The 22,626-nt window shown below is 40.3% G+C and overlaps 1 protein-coding gene and 1 long non-coding RNA gene across 2 annotated transcripts in view; both read right to left on the bottom strand.

Moving 5' to 3' along the window:
• Positions 1-490: 490 nt before the first annotated feature.
• LOC125310108 lies at positions 491-1,599 on the bottom strand. The gene is made up of 3 exons (XR_007196238.1): positions 1,311-1,599; positions 957-1,064; positions 491-547 (listed from the first exon to the last, which is right to left on the bottom strand). It is a non-coding gene; the product is annotated as an uncharacterized LOC125310108 (long non-coding RNA).
• An 18,112-nt stretch (positions 1,600-19,711) lies between these two features.
• The window catches only part of si:ch73-252i11.1 (uncharacterized protein LOC553517 homolog), a 35,410-nt gene continuing 32,495 nt past the window's right edge, over positions 19,712-22,626 (bottom strand). Inside the window, exon 12 of the mRNA XM_048268239.1 lies at positions 19,712-21,073. Coding sequence (XP_048124196.1) covers positions 20,595-21,073 — 479 coding nt within the window. The 3' untranslated portion in view covers positions 19,712-20,594. The remainder of the gene's footprint in view (positions 21,074-22,626) is intronic.

The following is a 22,626-nucleotide window of genomic DNA, read 5'->3' on the forward strand; positions in this document are numbered from 1 at the left end:
CACCTTTTCTGTGTATGTCTGAAATAAGGAAAAGGACAACTAGCCTATTTGAAGAACAACAAACTGGCTAGCACATGTACATGTATATAGATACACAACACATTAAACAGGACTTTTGTGAAACTGAAAATGTCAACTGTACCAGAATTAGTGAATGCACGTCAGACAATTAGTAACATTAAAAGTGAAATAAAAAAGCTACATATTTCTGAACTGTTCTCACTGACATAGTTTTCAACTACATAGTAGTCATACAACAGTCTAACAGAAAAGCTGAATCCAGAAATCCAGTTCTGGCTTTTGGTTTCGGTGTGCCTGTGCCACCCTTAAATTTCCAGTGGTCCCTATCTGGTCACACATTTCTGGGGGGCGCCACTGTCTCTGAATGGAGGTCGGCAGTCCACCCAGGGTAATCTGATTGTTAAAAATCCCAGTCTTAGTCTGGTCTTGATCACACTAATCTGAGATGCAGGGCATATGCAAGACTTACCACTGCTTTAGGAGCGTGATTAAGTGGGATTCTGTAGTCCTGGGGAATGTTTCCTTTCTTTACAGACAAAAACAGAAAGGGAGGGAGGGAATCTCGTTTAGAGAGCCATGAAAGACAAAATCCTTACAATCCTTCAAAATATACTTATAATAATCTGAATTATGCTTCAAACTGAGCTATGAAACCCATATATTGTTTATTAAGAGGCCCTTAATTTGGAATCAGACTGCCTTAAGTATTGCTACATTTTGTAGGCCTTTGTTTTAGCCAACTTTCCATTTATCCCTAAACCCAGACACAAATCTACTTAATTTATTTCGACTTAAAGCGGCCGACAAAAAACGAATTGTTTCTGTTTCATAATGGAGTCAATACAGTTATCATTGTTTCATGAATGGGACGTGGTTTCCCTGAGTTTGACTGTTTTCTGAACCCGCAAGGGCAGTAGTGGAGGTAGAACACTCACCAGAACGTCCAGTGTGCCCACATCGTCCGTGAGTGGAGTTCTGCCTTTTTCGCCACCTGTCACCAAAGTCGACAGCAGTAGTGCGAAGGTGCAAACGCTCTGTCCAATCTAAAAACACCCAGTAAGTAGTTTAAAATAATAAGAGACACAAAAGGAATCGCTATGGTTTCATATAGGCAATGTCTCTCCTTAGCGCATTTAGGCTCTCTCTACACTAAGTTTAGTCAGTTGTATAAAATAGGCTGGTGCAAGTGTAGCATACATTAAATCTTTTTTTTTTTGAAAGAGCCAGGCAAACATTTATCAGAAAGCATGCTTTTGAATGTAGACTATGTTTATATGTATATTACTTACGTTTGTCTTCTTCATGGATGATAAGGTATAAAACGATCAAAATAAACGTCGTTGTCTTTTTCTCCTGTTCAACACGTGTTGGTTATTCCACTTGTTCATGTCCACTAGATAGTTGTTACCGCTTATCAAACAGAAGCCCTTCCTCTTTACCAGTTGCAGAATTACTGTGCGATTGAAATCTGTCAAGTTTCCCCTAGACAGCTCTGAGCGCACTGATGTCGTGGTGGGGACGCAGAGGCGGCAGACGCACGTTGACGCTGTTCTGAGAGTCAGCGTTGACAGGGTTAGCGAGTACGGGAAGGCTAGCAGAGTACGGGAAGTTCATGTCGGTTAAAGCAAATATAAAGCAAACACGTCAAATCCCCCTCCCATTAACCTTAGCGTAGGCCTACATCCATGGTACTATTAACAGAGCCATAACAAACCAAATGACACACATTGCGTAATTGGTTTATCTGGCTAAGAAGGCTACCTATTTGTTATCAACAAAGACTGCGCTGTAAGCTTAACCAACAGTCGCTTGCAGTGTGTAGCTCATGTTAGAAAATACGCTGATATGGTAAAATAGTGAAATGCACTTCATTGCATTATTCTGTCTGAAGCCCTGTACACATCGTCAGCGGGACAATGAGTTAAGGCACTTACCGGCAGTATCCCTTTCATACGTAGTCCCCCTGTAGGCTACAAACCTACCCATCCACCCCCACATACTGTCTGACACCCATGACTTTCTGTTCAGATAGAGCCATTACACAAATTTTCAGCTTAAAATGTCAAGCTATATGATTCAGAATCCTATTGCGAATTTTCTAGACAGTGACAGTGCAGAAAGAACACATACCCTCACAAGTTTTAGAGAACCTCTTATCAGTTCCCACTAATTGCCAATTACCCAACTAAATGTATGATCGATTTGTGTAAGAGATACTGCTTATTGATCTCCGTAATAGATACTGCTCTCTTTAGGCGGATTTCCTGTACTAAACTGTTTCTGAAATGCAGACTCACTCAGTGCAGCTTATTTGAACATGCCACATCTCCATATCCTTCTACAGCCACTGATAAAAGGATATTTAAATGTTGTGTGTTGAAATATGCATTTCCTTATCCTTCAAGGCAAATGTCCCTTGCATTGTTTGTGTGTATATGTGTCAATGTGTATAAAGTGCAACTTCTTGAATGGAATGATTGTTGAATGGAATACTGTGCATCTCTCTCTCTCTCTCCCTGTGTGTGAGTGAGAGAGAAAGAGAGTGTGTGAGAGAGCGAGAGAGAGGGAGTGAGAGTGTGTGTGCCTGCCTGCGCTTGTGCATGGTGTGTGTTGGGTGACCCTAGGCTGGGAAATCAGATCTAATGTGCATTACAGACTGAGTAAGGTACATGAGTCGGGCCAGGTGGGTCAGTAATGAATGAATAGGGGATCATAAACTATGCCAGATTATAAGAGCAATTTTAGTAATGGGGTCTAGAAATAGCCTAGCTTGCTCTCTGCCTTGTCTCCTTAGGGCCAGGATTTCACACCAAATCCCCACGCAAATCCATCTTAGTAACATCCCATATCAGCCCCCCTAAGGGACTCACAACAGTGAGAACCAATCACATCATTGGCAATACATTTTGAGTGGGCCTTAAGACTTCTTGACCAGGCTATGCTTGTAAACACTTAATGAGGGGTTTAGGTTTTGCATTTGAAGCTTTGGTATTCTTCATACATAATTGAAGAAATTCTTAAGTTTTTTCAATGGATTTCTCTGCAATGGTTGCCCTGACCACACTCCATTTACAATCATTCACCAGCATTTAACTGCATTCACCCACGTCACAAACCCAAAGACACAACCCACGTCCAACATTGCATTGTTATTTTAGTGCAGCTTATAAGAAGTGAACACACTGACCTCTATATTTGATTGCTTCCACGTTTATAGCAAAGAATCATGGGAATCTATTTCATTTTATCAGAATTATCACACTCTAAACAACTGACTTAAATCTTTTGTTTAGGTTGACTGTGCGTGTTACTGTGACACACTGATGGTGAGTAAAGATGAGTTAATGAGGTTGTAAGCGCAGCATCTCAAATCAATGATCAGCTTCTCTCATCAGTTATCTATAAGTTCACACCTAGACCATGGGTGTTACTAAGCTTTCATTTTCAGTTTTTCTGTCTAAAATATTTCACTGGTATATTCAACTTCAATAAATCCTTCATTTGGTTGCTGCAACGTTGTACACAATTTTGGAGTACCGGGAATGCTAAGGCAGGTTTCACACCATGAAACCTTTGGCCCAAGTGGGAATCTTTGTCTTCCTAGACTCCAGTAATCATGTGTCGATTAGGGCTGTTTTATAACGTGCTTTAATCTGCTCACCTTTGGTCTAGATAGGAGCGACATGGCATACTAGTGCAAATAATGAGCAATGCAATACATTAAGTCTACCACCAGAGAGCGCCATTTTGCCAGGTTGTTCACCAGACACAGTCTTATTATGATAGCTCCATAGCGAAGCGGAGGTCATATAGGTTTAGTTTTTTTTCTTCCGGATTTTTTTTTTCTTCAGTAATTTTGTGTCAATGATTCCCGGGACACTGAAAGACTGGGCTGCACGAAACTTGTTGGGTGGTTGGGTTGGGTTATGAGGACCACGTTTTTTAGTATGTTGGTCTCAAGGGGCCATGTCAACCCATCCCATATCCACTCATTTGATGTATAGCGCCGCCTAGTTAAAAATGAAATAGAAAAAACGAGGCATTGTAATCACAGGTATCTTTGGCTGGTTCAAAACTGCACAGAAGTGTAGGATCATTATGACACCTTCTGAATGCATGCAAAGTTTCGTGGAATTCTGTTCATGGGGAACCATACAATAAATTAATTATGTGTACATTTAGTGACTGTACATGCACACACACACACTCATGAACACACGCAAACACACACATAAAGACACATGCACACACATGCAGGCACACAGACACACACATACAGTAGACACACATAGACACACACAGACAATAAAATGTAAATCAGGCCACGTATACTTGCGTATACAGGGAATTTAGTCTCTGGATTTATCCCATCCGTGAATTAGTGTAACACACACATTTTCCCTACTGGTCGGGGATCGAACCGGCAACCCTTCAGTTTCAAGCCCGAAGCCCTAACCAGTAGGACACGGCTGCCCCACATTTATGACACACAAGACACACACATGCATGCATGCACACACGCACAGACCAGGCTTGTGCAAAATTACAGAATTGAGTTGAAACTGGCTCTTAAATTCCAATTCAATCCTTGAATTTCACTTGCATTTCAATTCCGGTAGCAAACAGGAAGCAGAATTGCAATTCGAATTGTGCACAACCCTGGCACAGACAGACACACACACAGACACACAAACATACACACACCGTAGACATGTAGACAGGTTCACATATGTTTACATTTAGCGACTGTACACTATGCATGCACATACAGTACACGTACTCATGAACACAAACACACACATAAAGATACATGTACACACATGCAGGCACACGCACAGACACACACACAAACAGACACATACACACAGACACACACACACACACACAGTCCGAGTCCAAGTTCGAGTCATTCAGTGCTCAAGTCCAAGTCAAGTCACGAGTCTCTAAATTTAGCTCATGATTCGGACTCATACTGCAACACTGACACATACACACACGTGCATAAACACACACACGCCTAAACACACACATGCATAAACACGCACACACACACAAACACAGTAGACATGTAGGCATACGTATGCACGCACACACACACACACACACATAAACACACACATACAAACACAGTAGACCTGTCGCATACATACGCACGCACGCACACATGCACAAACTCACACGCACAGACACACACACAAGCAGGCACACACAAACACATACGTATCCACACACACCACACACGCACGGCTTTGCGGTTCCAAAATTTATTTATTTTTGTCTGTGCAACGCAAAGTCTATTGGGTGAAGAAACAAAAGCATCTCAATTGATTCCTTATGACAACTGTTCTTTATTCCATTGTACACAAGTTCCAAGCACATGATGTGTCCTCTTGTAAGGGCTGAAGACATCTTCTTTTGGGAGGTGCTCTTCCAGATGACATTGACCCCTGATAAAATACAAATATAGAGAAAAGGACATTGACTTACATGTGGACTATAACTCAGCACAACAACAAATTTAACCCAAAAACAATCAATGAGTTTTAAATGTGAGTGCTACCCAAAAACTATTACAATACTGAATCGGAGGAAAACGCACTAAGATCTTTCCAAATGACTGATGTTTTCATGGTTAAAGCAACACCAAAGAGTTTTTTCTACCTTAAAATAATGTTTCCAAAATCGTTTCAGTGGTTCATCAACTCAAAACAGGGTGCACAGCACTTCTGCATTCGCTTCGCGGCCCTCTATCAGCTATAACCGCACTATGTAAGTTTACCAGATCGGGTAGCGGATCTGTAGTTCAATGGAATGAGACATAAGAAACTACAAATGTGACTTGCATCTGATGTCGCAATACATCATACTTTCATAAAATCATGCAACATATTCTACCTTGTCTGTGGACATTGTTATTTCCAAAGCCAGTGCTGGATAAACAAATAGTGCGTGCGATAGTTTGCTTCTACGTCAAATATTTGGTGCCATGTCTTAACACACCAACATAGATAGCGTTAAAGTTAGCTGATGTTTCGCCATGCAAGACTAGACAACAGCATGCTAGTCATTGTGGCAACTGGCAAGATTTAAGATTAACCCTTAAAGGAGTACCGTCACACCGGTGTGACAGGAATGTTGAGAAATGAACATTCTAAAGAATATCTGGGTTCATTGAATTCAACATAGAATTTTAGAACCTTCAATTGTTGCGGAACTTTCAAAAACCTACACCTTTAAGGGTTAATACTGGGCAGTTCCAGCGTTATGGATGTGACAATTGGACTCATATTGGTAAACAAAATGCCTTAGAGTGTGGGCAAAATTAGTATCAGTGAATTCATTTGCATAACTTTTAATGTAACCTCTGTCCTCTGAATACTGAGAAATCCTCAAATTTCATATAATCAATTTCATCCTTAGAATACAAGGCATTTTATCAGCGTTATGGATGTGACATGAAATGGACACACTTTTGTGAGAGATTACAGGTTTTCTACAAACTGTGAATTTTTAAGGAAACTGCCGAAACTATGATATATGTAGCATGAAGGAGACTTGAATGAACACAAAAAGTGTGTTTTTGAAACTATGCGTCATTTTCTAATGCATTATGTAGGAAAAACTGGCGTTATGGATGTGACGGTTTCACGTTATGGATGTGACGTGTCTGAACCAGTCCTCGACAAACTACATAAAACACATACTTAAGTAGTGAATTTTGATATGAAACAATTGAAATAGTAATCATGAAAAACTAGCGATGAAATTATTGCTTCCTCAGTGCCCACTAAGATCCACAGGAAGAATCAGGACAACAAGTCATTTAAAATATAAAAAAGTATTTTTTTCTTTTACCGTCATCAATTTTGGTCAGTGATTCCCGGGTTACTGAAACGCCAGGGAACATGAAACTAGGGAACATGAAACTTGGTGGCCACTCCCCTAAATAACTAGCCCTACCTCAACCGTTGCACCCAAGATAACAAAATATTTATGGTATGTTAGTCTCAAGAGCCCGCATCAACCTAACCCATACCCACTCATTTATGATTTGCACACATAAAGTACATGCACGCACACGTGCACACACACACATGCACACACACGCACACACACACACACACACACACACACAGACAGGCAAGCACACACATAAACACATACAGACAGGCAAGCACACACACACACACACACATGCACAAACACCCACCCACATGAATGCAGACACATAAACACACACATGCACAAACACCCACCCACATGAATGCAGACACATAAACACACACACACAGGCACACACACACACGCACACACACACATACACACACACACACAGGCACGCATACGCATTATGCACACACACACACAGACACACACACACACACACACTTTATAAACAAAAGCAAACTCACAGCACACACTCATTTACATGCACATGAGTTGCAGGAGTAGGAGATGGAGACAAATTGACAAGCGTGGATTTATTTTTTTTGCGAAGAGAATATGCAGGACTGAGAGGCGGTCATATTTTGTACCGCTATGTGGTACATCTAGTTTATTGCTGCCCTTACTCATGTTACTCTGTGGGTATTAGCTACAGAGGACCTGACACTTATGCTGTCATATCGTGTCACATTTAAAATTAAAGCAGATAATGAACGTGTTAAGCAGACGTGAACGGCAGGCTGAACAGATCTGCAACAGAAGGAGGTTGCTATGTTAACTCCAGCTGCAAAGTCAGCCATCTTCACCAGCTAACACGATAATCCAGTTACTGTACAACAACAGTATGGCAGTTACAGGAAGATAATCGTTCAGATTTTCATTATTAGGCCACTTGAAAATAGGCTATGGCTAGGCTAATGACTGGAGGTATTTTAATATTATGTTTGTTTTGCTAATGGTTAGGCAAGGCCTCCCTGAGGTTTTGATCATCCTAATAATTGAAACTGTCATGCCACCAGAACAGACGTTTTAATAAAGGTATAATAAAGTCCCCAGTCTTGTAAATTCACATTATGTAACATGAATAACGTCACATCCATAACGCACCATTAAAGGTTTTAAAAGTAAGAAAGGGGCACAATTTGGTCATCACACTTTACGTTGATATAAATCAGCTTTGCACAGACACTATGGACATTGTCGCATCAACACTGTATGTGTAGCATAAACTTTTCCTATAAAACGTTATGGATGGGACATGGCCATGGAACTTGCTGACTTAAAAACAAAAGTCTTACAAATGTAAGGAGTTGTGCTCTTAAAGGCAAGCTGAGCATAGACATTGCTCTACCATTCCCTTGTCAATCTGGAATTTGTCAAATGACACAATTTGTTTGAACCTTGGGTACATTTATCCACTTTTTAAATATGTATAATATTACCATGTGAAAAATGTTGTTTCTGTATGGTTGCACACCATATTTATGATGTAAAAAGAGTGTCATTCTCCATCAAATTCAATCAGATCAGTTTCAAACAATAAAATATAGACCTAAATTAAGATTTTAACAACAGTTCTATTTGCGTTTGCACAACTTTTTTTTTCCATGGTAAGGATGACCTTTGCATGGAATTGCCCTACTGTTAAACAAAACTTACCGTGATATGTTTGTTCGGAACAAAATCCTTTCGGTTGATGTTCACAATCCACTTCTGACGAACAGCTTGGTCTTCGGCTCGCCCTGGGAATCTGTGTAGTGCTTATGTATGGTGTTACACAGGGGCAGGCTGTGTAATAACGGTGGGTGAACTTATATATTTTTGTTCCATATCTGTATTTTCCCACTGCTGTTGTAACAGGTTCTTCCCGACATCGTAAGCCAAAAAACGAAGGGAAAAAAAGACGATTTGTTCAACTCCACAGGTAGCTATCACAAACATTAGCGCCGACTTGTCAACTACGAGCTACGGTGCCTAACCCGCCGTAATGGCACTGCCCCCGCCGGATTCGTCTCAGCGCATGCGCAGTCTTAATCTCAATCTATGTTTCTTTTCTCAACAAGTAATGCCTGCGATGACGTATTTTAACAGTTGAGTCACTTGTGCGAAGTCATACTCATACCAAAGAAAGCCAACTGTAAAGTTTGATTTCGTACTTGTAATTTTTGGATTCATATTTTTTTTTCATCCGTATTCTGATGGATAAAATACACACAATATATTTTATGCACGACTGGACTCATTCGAGAAATCACAAATATTTATTTTATGCACAACTACAGACAAATACACACGTGTATCAAATCTATGGACACAAATATTTTGACAGCTATCTCTCTCCATATATACGGCCCAATTCAAATGTTCCACTAACCACTTAGTAGTACGACGTAGGCGTTTTACTTCTGACACCGTGTAGAATACTGTAGCTCAGACGGAGGCTTTCTTATGAAGTTTTATTTAACATTGCTAGTACATGTTATCAATTCCAACATCGCTAGCCAACTAACCAACAGGGGTCTCCTGCTCACGTGACTACGTGGCTCATTGGGCCAATCAAAGCTTATCAATGCAATGCAGATACAACATTCTACAGTGCTATTGAAGGAATGGATGAATAGAGTCCAGAAGTGTAAGGATTTTAACCGCATGCTGTGAAGTTACATGCAGGTCTCTTTTACGGAGGAAACCCATGCTAAAATAAAACTCTGTTGTCACGAATTTGATAATTTGATCGTGTTGGTATGAATATATGTTATAGTATGTGATTCCTACAGTGTAAAAAATATATACTAACGTCTTAGAAACGTTGTAAAATTATTGAAATAGATTAAGAAAGCCTCTATTGTAATGTCCAAATATGTTAAAGGAAAATTCTGGTATTTAGCACTTTGAGTCCCTTTTCTGGTTTGTTTTGGATGAACTAGAGTGGTGGACACCGAAATTTTGACGATTGGTCCTGTCTCGACTTTTCTGACTCGTTTTGAATCGCCTTTGACTACTCAGAGTGGCTGCCAACAGGCATACTCAAACATGTCCTAAAACAACCCTTAACGTTCGTTTTCAAAACTGTGCAACTCACCCAATGGTTAGTGGTGTTTGTTGATTATTAAAATCAAATATATCGGCGTAATGTATGATTTCCAGCCGTCTTATTTGCTATTGTGGAACTATTTTTTCAGACACCTCACAACCGTGTATAAACCTCTGCTCAATATTTGAACCTGAAGCATAGACAGTGGTGCAGTAATATCAACGTGCAAGGAGTCTTCCAACAGAAATCAATGGGATTTTACAAAATGGCAAATAAAACACGAAATTATCATAATAATTTGCCATTGATTGATGTAGAAAGACATTTACACCACCCCTGAAGGACATTTACACCACCCACCTCACCCGCAAAGCGACCACAATTGTGAGTGATGCAAGTCACCCGGCTCACAATTTGTTTGATCTACTGCCCTCTGGGAAGAGGTACAGAAGCCTGCGCTCCAGTACCACCAACAGACTCACCAACAGCTTCATAGGCTGTTAGGATGCTGAACTCTCTCCCCCCTTCCCCCCTCAGCTACATAACATCCTGGACTTTGGACCCACAATGGCTGCCTTGCACTACTCCACTTGCACTACTCCACTTGTACACTTGCACACTTTGCAATCTGTTGTTGTCCTGAAAACACAACACACTTCTGCTGCTCTTACATAACTTCCACCACTATGCCACTTGCTTACTTAGGTCAAACAGAACTACCTCAGCCATTTATTGGCCTGACTTTGCACTATTATATTGACTGTCTATGCACAATTGCACAATTTCAACCTAATTTTTCAACCTAATTGTATGTGCCTTATTTACTTTTTATTGTTTACTTGAATGTTATGTTTGTCTGTGGACTTAATTGGTAAAATATATCTTGTCTCCACCGTGGGATAGTGAGAAACGTAATTTCGATCTCTTTGTATGTCTTGGCATGTGAAGAAATTGACATTAAAGCAGACTTTGACTAGAGGGATTGGCCCAGTGCATCATCATCGTTGTGCATTGTGTGCCAAGTTTTTGAGCTGGACTAATACAACCCCAAATCAGAAAAAGTTGGGACGTGAGGAGAACCCAGCATGGAGCCTTAGGGGAACCCTGCAGCGAGGTAGTGACACAACTGTCCAAGCCAAGACTTGTTGAATGAGTGCCCTGCGAGGTTTAAACCAGGACAAAAACATTACCTCATCCATTTACCACACACTGCCTGTATGAAAACATTACTGCATGGGACATGAATATCACTGTCAGCCTACACTCTCAAAACGAATGTGTCCACAGGGATAAACACACTGGGCCAATCCTCATCAAAAGGCAGTCAGAAATTGAACAAAAACAGCTCTGGAAAAAAATCCTCTGGGAAAACAGTTGACGAAGGCAAACACTGGCAGGAGAAAAACAGAACACAGGCAAATGGACACTCCAGAGAGAGCGCAGGCAAAACACAAAAGCCAATCCTCCTTAACGGGAGCAGGCCAGTCTTCATTAACATGAACACAGGCAGGCAAAAATGGAAAAACAGAAAAAAATCCAGGCAAAAAGTACCAAATCTTGGGGAGGCGCTGTGGCGCAAAAGGCTACAGCGCCCGTACCATGTACGGGTCCAAGTAGTGATGTGCCCAATAAAGCGAGGCTTTGGAGCTTGTGTCAAGCAGAAAGGGGCGTGCCAGATGAAGCCCTGGTTCGAGGCTTGTGTCGTTTCCATAAAAATCATGTGACTGATGACAAACGAGGCCTCGGTTTCTGAGTGTGACGTATGAAGCTTCGTTTGGGACACACACCCACGTGACTGCTTCGGAGCCTGATTCAAAGGCTTTGAATTGCGCGAACCATAGTGTCGGAATGAGTTGCGTTGTATTGCAAGAGTCAGGCGAAATTTGTGTTATTTGTGGGTAGCCCTGTTTTATGTAGGATGCTTTCTCTGTTTGGGAATTTACGTTATTTTCTTTCCAGAAAATGTCCATAATCCATAATATCATGCACATAGAAATAAAGAAGAAATAGCCCAGGCCTAGCCTAAAGCTTTGCCATTACAATGAGAACAATGACATTAAAGTGTCTGTGTTGCAATCTTGTCTCAACTTCAATCATGTAATCTAAAAGCAATACAGGCTAATAATTTCTATGTAGGCCTAACAATAATGGCTGACATAATATTTTCCTTTTATTGAAAGTTTGATTCATGAATCCTCAAAACATGTCGGGCCATATTAGCCTGGGTGTTCCCATGCTGCCTTGCGCGCGATTTGATTCACGCTGCTAAGGCAGCCTGGAGACCATGGAGCAAATTTTACGCCTGAGATAGGGAACCAATCACAGAACAGGTGGGAAAGCAAGACGATGATGAGCTATGCACAGACGCATTTGATAGACATCCGTGGCACCCAATAAACGGATCTGGGCATTTTTTTCAAATACGAGAAAATGAACGTTTGGTTCCCAGACCACGTCTCATTGAGAAGTGGTGGCGCTAGCCAGGCTAGGGCCATATAGGGTTTGGTTTAATTAGGTGCCTGGTCTTTTCCTTTTCACTCTCGTCCATAGCGTGTTGAGGTTGATAATAGGCTACTTTGTCCTGGTTCAGCAAAGATATATATATGCTGACTAGATGTCGCCTTGACTACTGCTGTTCATTGGAACGAATGCGTCAATCGAGACGCCATCTTGCCGCGGTGATCCACTCCTATAATGCATTAACGTCAATCTGAGCAAAGATCACCATAAATCGTCAAAATCTCCAGCAATTATCTAGTTTTTTGGGTTGCTCCAACTGACAGGCATGTATTTATGGTTGAGTCTAGAGAAAACTAAGCTTTTGACGATAATAAAGATACATTTTACCCGTCTAGCCCCATAGACTCCCATTCATTCTGCTCTAGCTAGCGGCGGCCCCTAGAGGAACAATGAGTGAAGGTTCGATACAATGAAAGTAAACAGGCTCTCCGTAGACAGGCTCTGGTTGAGGCCACATACCTCTCGTCTCGTTTACTCGTATAAGTTGTAATCTTACCAGAAGTTGCTGTAGATCTGTAGAACATTTACTTCCATGCTTTAACGTGCTCTACTACTTCATACGCCAGTCGTTACTTTTTTAATCATGGGCCAATGCTATGGGCAAACAAGATGTAGCTTAATTCACAAAATAATGACAAAGCCATGAGAAAAGTGATTTTCTTACGTTTCAACAACAACGAAACCGAGTTTGCCATCATTGTGAGAAGTTCCCAAATTTGTCGCTAATCGCTAAAAAGGTTTTCTGTTGCTGGGGATGGCCAAACGTCGCTAAATAGGTAACACTGACAATTAGTCAGCTTCCTTGTGTAATTTCGTTCAATTTTTTGGGGGATTATGAAAACTATATATTTTGGAAACCTTAGAGTATGAAGAATAAAAAAATCTTTGGTTGACAATTTTCAAAGGTCAATATGACCAATGGCCGCCTTCAAATACTAATTTCTCAATCTCACATCTCCAGGATTACCTAGAATTTAATTTCTAGCAGTCAAATTGTCATGTTGTATGGCAAGAAATCATGTCAAATATATTTAGATGATCATTGACCCATATTAGGGTTTTTGTTTAATATTTTACTGCCAAATAGCTGCTTTAATGTTATATTTTTGTTGTTTTTTTATTTACCCATTCACCCCTCATTGGAGGACATCTTTATTTTATTATATTTTGTGTTTTTGTTTTAGTGTTTTCTTTTTATTTATTGTTTTTCATAAAAAAAAAAGATATAGCAGACATAACTTAAAAACAAAATCTCAATCTAAATGACCACTACCCCATCCTTACTCCTATTTACTAACTTTCCCCTTCCCTTACTCCTCCTACTCATCCAAAGCAACAAACAGTTTACACACCCCTATCATCCTCACTGTCACGGAAAAGTGTATAATACTCTGAAAAGTAAAATATTCTGAGAATCATCATCATTCTGGCAGTCTGTTCCACACCGACATAGCTCAGTGCACGGTAGTCCATGTGATTTGCATGAACACTTGTGAGAAGCACAATCGTTTTTGCACTGACATCTTACCATCTCAATGATGGCTTCAGGTGCAGGCAGAGACTTTGTTGTGATTGGTCTCAGCTGGCTATCTTCATCTTTGAAGTATTCATTGAGTAATGGGTCAAGGAACTCCTGGTGTGCAATATCTGCCTGTCCCCATACTCTGGCCTGAACATGGGCTCTCAGGACATGCTCCTTCAGAGCAGCAGATGTGTGTGGAAGCTTGTCACTCTCTGTCATGTGCTTGCAGAAAAGATACCATCTCAATTCTGGGATATTGTCAATCTGGATCCCCTTTGGTAAGTATGCAGCACATACATTACAAACTTAGCCAAAGTAGACAGCTGATCCTCTGTCACTTCACTTTTTTGTGAAAGCATCTGTAGAGTATTGAGGACACAATCATCTGCTTTCAAGTAGATGTTGAACCAAGTGGTCTTTCCTATTCCAGAAAAACGCCCGGTGTTGTCTGCTCCTGTGAGTGCATGAAATGCAGGTAAAGACTTTGCACGATCTGCACCTAGAGCTGTCCAAATTTGTTCCACTTGCAGAATCCCAGATGTCATTGAAATAGAAGTATCTTTCAACAGACTCTTATAGTTTGCTATGACAAGTAATAGCACATCGGTGTCAGGAGAGAAGAACATCAGAGGGGTTGTGATGTGATGCCAAAACTGCATGATAAATCCACAAGGTGTCTGCTTCTTCATGGTTGTTTCTTTCAAAGTGCAGTTGGATGTTGCTTTTGAGTGTCCTGCAGCAGAGGATATGATGAGCTTGGGGGAGTTATTACTGTATTCAATGGTCTTTGATGCCAGATACTCTGTGAGATCTGTTTTTGTCTGGTCATGGGAGAGTAAACGGCTCATCGGAATGTTCTTGATGTTTGTATCATCTCTAATTTGGTACTGGATAGGGTCATTTCGTCGTCTTCTTTTCTGCCTTGTGGTATGCTTCAAAGAATCAGCCTTGTATGTGTCAAATACCAGAATTACCTCATCATAGTCTCTGGTTACAGATATTAGTCTGTCATAGAACTTAGCTTTTTGACTGTGCCTACAGTTGCTGGCTTTGTCAACTTTTGAACAACCACCATGCCGTCTACAAGGGCGATTTTGCGAGTGGGATGAGCATATTGAATAGAACCATGACATCCTATGTCCTCACATGCAGGTTGTGTGGTTGCTTCTCATTATCTTGGTATTCCTTTGCGAGATTTTCTAAAAGATGTATCAGTTTAGATTTGTCTGAGCATTGAAGTACATCCCTACTTTGTCTCTAACTTCTACAGAGGATTTAAGGTTGCCTGACGTGAACATTTTGTTGTTTTGTTTCTTGACAGGTGACCAAAGGCTGTTGTCACCATTGATTCTGTCTTTGACATAGTCTTCATACAATTTCTGTCCACTCGCATCAACACTCAAGATTTGTGTTACAGATTCTTGTGGGACATAGGCATGTGTGATCATGTTGTACAACCTGTCAACTTTAGCAGTAACTGGATTGCCATGACTGAGTATGGCAGCCTTTATCTTGTTTATTGCCCGATGGTTTCTGTTTATCTCACTAGGTCCTAGTCCAGGATGTTTGCTTTTGCCTGCTGTCCCAAATCCAAACTGACTCTTAAACTCTCTTGCCAAACATGACAATTCAGGTGTTGCTAGGAAAAACCTCTGTCTAGCATTGCCATTGTTGGAGATTCCAATCAGGCCACAATGGACCTGCACCAACTGACACAAAAGGAATGCCACTCCTTGTGACTGAGAGATTACCCTCTTGAAGTTCCTTCCAGGTCTTAGGGTGCTTAGCTTTGAGGTCATGCATGTCAGCAATGTATCTTGGCCCCAGCTGATTCTGTCAAATGCAAAGAAAAGCTTACTAAGTCCTTCTGCAGCTTGAAGATGGAGTGCAAGATCAGCAGTGCGAGAAGCTGCCACAAAGAAGAGGATTGTCTCCACTCGATGCAAGTAGTTCATGATGGATCTGAACATTGCATTTTTAGCTTTCTTTGCTTCCCAATCATTTAATGATTTCACAAATTCGGCATTAGTCAAAGCTTCAAGGAATGTACTGTTAGCCTGCATTGTGCACTCAACCTTGGTGGATTTGTCCTTCTCAGAGCAGGCCGATTCAACTTGCTCTGTTGCCTGCCAGCAAACATCTCTCAGCTGTGGGTTCTCCATAAAGAATTGCTCCAGAACCAATTCGTACAGAGCCACATATGAGTAGATATGGGCACGCAAAGAACGCTTGTAGTGTGTACATTTAAGGATTTGCCTAGTTGTTGCTGCGCCAAAGACATCCGATTCTATCCAGGCATCATCTATACCTGAATTTTCTATAGAAGTCCCAAGAGCTCTCAGAGCAGCCATTGTGGTGTGCAATTCCCCAAGCCTTGGAACAGTTCTTCAGATCAGGTCTGGAATCCAACAGCTGAACAACCTTCTCGTAGAGGGCCATGTCAAAAGAGATAACAGTTGGATGTTTTTCACCAACTACCAGGCGACGTAGTTGGTTTGCCTGCATAATCACAGTCAGGAGGGTTGACCACTCATGTGCCACCTAGGGAAGTAGCGGTAGAGCTCCAATCTTAGTGACAGGTTGACTTTCAGGTATTAATGAATTATTAGGTACGTAGGCCTGTAAAGCCTTGTAGTGTTTATATTGAACACAGGCTTCAGATGTAAAGTTATCTGATATAAAAATATGAATGGGCACTCAACGGGGTTAGCATCCGGCTGGTATCTCTTTTCCTAGGCTCGGATCCATGGGTGTTTCCACTTCCGGATATTCGCCCACTGCCTTGCCGAAAACAAATGGCTGCCACGGCCACCATGTTGAAAATTCACAATTGTTCAATATCCTATTTTTGAACATGCTTTCTGAACAAAGTACACAATTGTTCAGCTAAGCAGCTCCACTTAGACGATAAAACAAAATATCCAGGATTCCCGAATCTAAGTTAAAACCCATGATTGCTAACATTTAACATACTGGCTAACACCTCCATGGTGTTTAGAGGGACCTTCTTTACTTCCTGGCTACTATTATATCATTAAATAGCAATGCTAATATTTAAGGTGGCTTCCTCCAACATGTAGATGTCAAGTTTGGAAATTTGTGCTAATTAGCGCATATTCAGTAGATTAAGCCTCATTTGCATATTTAAACATTAAATTTCAGAAACAAGCAATACAAAAAATACTTGTCTTAATGTAAGTGAAAAACTGGGAAAGTTTTGTGGTGATACATACAAGTTTAAATGTTTACCCTATCTACCAGTATTTTCTCGCCTGAGAGCAAGGCATCCATTTTTGAATGAAAATTCCGAGAAAGTGGAGACCTGATTTAAATGTTATACAGTGGATTTGTATTAAGGACCCTTTGAACTATCTAAAAATGCTGTATAACAACTTGTCCTCAACATTTTTTACCTCAGATTTTCTTTAATTTCAATTTGGCAAGATATCAGCAAATTAGCCTTTGGAGATTTTAGTGTAATAGTACATTGTTTTCAGGACCCAAAATGACTGCAGTAATGACCAAAGATTTTCTGATTCTTCAGTCTGTAAGGATTCCAAAAATATATAGTTTTACAAATCCCCAAAAAAATTGAACGAACGAATTGGTCTGAACATAGTGGCCTTAACTAAATACGGGAGAACTAGTTTAGAGCTTCAGATCCCCGCTACAAGATGGCGGCGGTGTTGACGCATGCTGAGAAGCCGAAGGCGACATCTAGTCAGTATATATATATCTATGCTGGTTCAGAAGCTAAGTAGTGTCTACTGCGGTTGTTAAGTGGATGGGAGACCGATTGGATCATTGACTGGGATAACACGATTTCACACCTCCACCGAAACACCAATCTTCACGTGATAACGAGTGACGGGATTATGTTGCCTAATCGTATTTTATTGTAGGCTACTGAATTGAGACAAACAGAAATGCAAATTTCTTGCAACACTTTTAATGTAATGAATGAGAACATTTCGAAGCTTTGGCATTGTGTTAAACGTTGTAGGCATTATTTTCACTAGTCCGTGGCTGCTATAATTTATGCAAACCACCAGATGCCGCTGTGTTTTCCTTGTCTTCCATGTTTCGAAGCTTTGGCACATTAGGGAAACGTGCAGAGCAGCGCTCGAGGCTTCATTTACCCATCACTAGGTCCAAGTGCCCACGGGGACCCAGATTCGAATCCGACCTGCAGTCATTTCCCATTCCATTTGCGTGCATAGAGCCCATCCCACCCCATCTCTCTCCCACTCACTTCCTGTCTATCTTCACTGTCCTGTCGGAATAAAGGCAAAAAGCCCAAAAAATATACTTTAAAAAAGTAACAAATCTTCATACAACTGATTGATAGGCAGAGCAGAGACACAGGTGGAGGCAGATGAACCAGGGGCCGACAGAAGAAGGGTGGAGACTCTGACTGACCGCAGTACACTACAGCTCCTGCAGAGGGGGACAAATAGACAAAACCGCAGGAGGACACTACACACAGAGAGACTGACATTCACCATCATCATATAATCAACAAATGATGGGAACATTAATGGAACAGATGTATAGAATTCTTATTCTAATTAACAATAATTATAAACACAGTCAACTGGACACTCGAGAGAGCCGATATTGCTCTATTGGGATGTAATTGTGGGGAGTGTTTTTGTTCAATTTCTGACTACCTTTTGCTGAGGATTGGCCCAGTGTGTTTTTCCCTGTGGAATACTCTCAGGACTGTGGAAGCTCTGTTTTTGACTCCGTTAATAAAACCTCCTAGCCTGATTTTTGTCAATTATTGTTAAGTTAGCTTATGATAGGCTACATCGGCAAGAAATTATTTCAGACAGTGGTGCGAGACAGGCTAATGTAGCATAACAGATTTGGTTTTACTACAGTGCCATCTGAGGGCCAATCGGTACAAAACAGTCAGCTGCAGTCAAAACAGCTGCCCTGTGTATGAAATGTGCTATAGAAATAAAACTGCCTTGTCTTGCCAAAAGACCACAGCCATCCAATATTGTTTTTCAGCTCTATCCCTTGTTTGCAAAGATTTCTGGATTCTCTGAATATTTGAATGATATTATGTATCATAGATGATGAAGTCCCCAAATTGCAATGTCATTAAGAAGCATTATTCTTTCAGCATATTGTTTCATCATTTGCCCACACAGGTTTACACAGAGGGAAGAATGCTTCCACTTCTTTACTTCTGAGATACTCTCTGTGATGCTCTTTTGTATATCCAATCGTGGTGCCAGTTATCCTAATTAACTGTGAAATATTCCTTCTTTTGTTGTCTTTATCATTACACAACTATTCTAGCATTCTTTTGCCCACATCCCAACTATTTTTGAAATGTGTTGCTGGCATCAAATTCAACATTAACATAATATTTACCATGAAATAGTCAAATTTGATTATGTCCTTTTTGCAGCTAAAAATGGGTTTACGAGATTTGCAGATTATCACATTCTGTTTTTAGTTGCATTTGACATGTGTCCCAACTTCTTCTGATTTGGCGTTGTATTTAACAATAGATCAGTTCAGTTTGTGGTAGCTAGTTAAGCACTACTCTGGTTCAGCTTGAAAAGAATCCTGATCAAATACTGCAGGAGACAAAGGACAGAGAGAGAAGGCAGTGCATAATTTCTTTATTCTTCACTTTTTAAACTATTCTTATGTAAAGCACATTGAATGGCCTCTGTGTATGAAATGATACAGGTGTGGAAAAAATGAAGAGACCACTGCACATTTGTCGGTCATCCTACAGTCGAGTGACATTCGAATTGAAGTTGAAGGTCATATTCAAAATTAAAAGGACTTGATTTGATTTGACACTGAGCTTACAGTAGCAGAGAAGGAAACACTTACCAGTCAATAGGTAAGATACAAAGTTGGTTATACAAAAACTATTTAATAACAAACCATAGATCATTACAAAAGTAATGTTTCATAGTTTACTAAAAAGAGCTGACAACCGGGCCAAATATTTATTTATTTTTAAAATTAAACATGTAGTGCATATCAGAAGTGCATACTGATATATATGAAGAAAAAACAAACAATAAAGCTCTGAGAGTTCATACATTTGCTTGCCGTCTTTACATAAAAAGCCATGTCATTTCATCATAACAGAGCTAATTACCAACATCCCTAAAATAATATATCCCATATATCATTACATAAAACAGTTTTATATTGTTAATGGGACATTTTTGGTTTTGCCAACATAACTCTGATATGTTCATTACACAGGTGTAAACAGCCCTGGCAAGCACTTAATATTTAATTTAAATGTTGACACTTATTCAATAAAGTTCGACAGAGTCGGTCAATCATTAAAAAATGTTTGATCACATTAGTTTTTAAGTTTTCAAATAGAAGCAAAGTGCAAGTGTATACAATAGTTCATATATCATAAGAAAGAAAAGAGCAGAATGCACCCTGATAATAACCACAAGAAGATCTTTGAATTCTTTTCAGAAAAGACGTGTTAGGCTTTAACTTCCTGAGGTCTTTCAAGCATTAAGGTAGCCCTTATTTACTTCTAGGAGTTTATTCTTCTCAACTAATAACACACCGGCCAGTGTCAGACTGAGAAGAACTAGGATTTGTAGAATAAGCTCCTGATGCTGATGATGATGAGGCAGCAGAATGTGAAGTACTGGTACGATAAGAATATGACCGGGGTTGCTGTGATGTGTGATATGTCGGGGCTGGCCTTGGTGTGGGTGCTGGTCTAGGTGTCTGGGTGTAAAATGGCGTGGCACTGGATGATGCTTGGTAATGTTCGCTGTACTGGATGAGATACTCGGGGTATACCTGGTGCTTCTCAAACACCACGAAGATGGAGGGGTTGTACACGTCGTCCACACAGCTGTCGAAGAAGACTGTGTCCCCTCCATTTTTGGATGGAGGTCGGAGGTAACTGGAGTCCCCTTTGGTGAAGTCGCCCACAAGGACACGGCAGATAAACATGCACCTGGTGCGAGAGTCAGTTGTGTAGCTATGTGAGTACTTAGCATCCCTGGCAAAGTAGCTCCCTAAAATAAAAAACACAGAAACGTAGTAAAACACTTACACAATAGTTTAAAACATGCTTTTTTGGCATGTCATTCTTAACATTCTACTGTAGACAACATATGTGAAATAAAGTTACAAGTAACTAGGGCTGCAATTAACGATCATTTTCATAGTCGATTAATCTGCTGATTATTTTCTCGATTAATCGATTAGTTGTTTGATCGGTAAAATGCCAGAAAAATGTGAAAAAAATATTGTTTCCAAAAGCCCACTATGTCTTCAAATGCCTTGTTTTGTCCACACAACAAAGACATTTAGTTCACTGTCATGGAGGAGTAAGTAGTGCTGAAATTATTCATGTTAAGGAGCTGCAATCGGAGAATTTTGATGTATTTTCCTTAAGAGAAATGACACAACCCGATTGATCCTTGCAGCCCTACAAATTTGGGCTAATGTTACACAGCCTGAACAACCCTTATTTTTTTTTTTTGGTTAGATTTTTGGTCCTTTTAAGACTTCATAGGCTGGATGTCACTCAACATTAAGACTTTATAGGCAGGATAATGCCACTCAACATTTTTTTTCATGAACAGTAAAATGTTTCTGTGACTCTACATTGATTTAAATTATTTTCAGAAAAGAAAAATCAATGTCCCTGATTGTACTACAGTATTGTTTAGCAGAGATGGGGAAAGAATCAAGACCAGTGAAAAATGTCACTCTAAGACAGTGGTTCTCAAACTTTTTCCTTTTATTCCCCACTTTGATCAAAGGGGCATTTTTCGAATCCTACCTGTCACTCATCGCTCTAAGCAAGTGGTAGGTCAAGCTTAAAATTGTCAAATTTATTGAAATAATGACAAGTTCTAAATATATCCTCTTCAGAGTTAATCAGCTGGTTCTGCAGATATAATAATAAATGAATACATAATGTGTTATTGTAAATTAAACACACATATTTCTGTTTTCCAGCAACATATTAGGAAGCATAGGCCAATATTTTACAGCATCGTAAAATATATTCAATGAAATACCAACATGCTGGTATTTCAGCATTCGATTAAATGGATCCATAATCCAGTCATACTGAGCACTGCTGGTTGGGAAATATTTTTGAAATAAACTTTGCAGGGATGTGATGTAGGCCTACTGTTTAATACGTGGGATCAACAAGAGTGGCTCCCGAATAAGACGTTTCAGCGATTTCACTCAGATTCTCAAAGGCATAATACTGTCGTGATCGAGGCGCCTGTCCCATACCTCAAGTTTTTTGGTGAATGCAGTAATCTAATCTGCTAGGTGAGGTAGGTGCTCCAAGAAGAGGCGACTCGGAGCTCAAACACGCGCGACAGCACCTTGCCTCGCTGTGAAACAGTACAGCCTTTTTGGTCAGCTCCCATCTCCTCGCAAAGTGCAGAGAATAGACGCGCTTTTAAGGGCCGGGTCTTGATAAAATTCACTACTCTCACAATCTCGTTTAAAATCTCATCAGGTCGGGACTAACTAAGCTGCCTTGACACGAGCGCTTCCCTATGAATAACACAGCTACCTTGGCCTAGGCTACAGATACAAA

Source organism: Alosa alosa, chromosome 17 (assembly GCF_017589495.1).
Source record: "Alosa alosa isolate M-15738 ecotype Scorff River chromosome 17, AALO_Geno_1.1, whole genome shotgun sequence".
NCBI classification, from domain to species: domain Eukaryota; kingdom Metazoa; phylum Chordata; class Actinopteri; order Clupeiformes; family Clupeidae; genus Alosa; species Alosa alosa.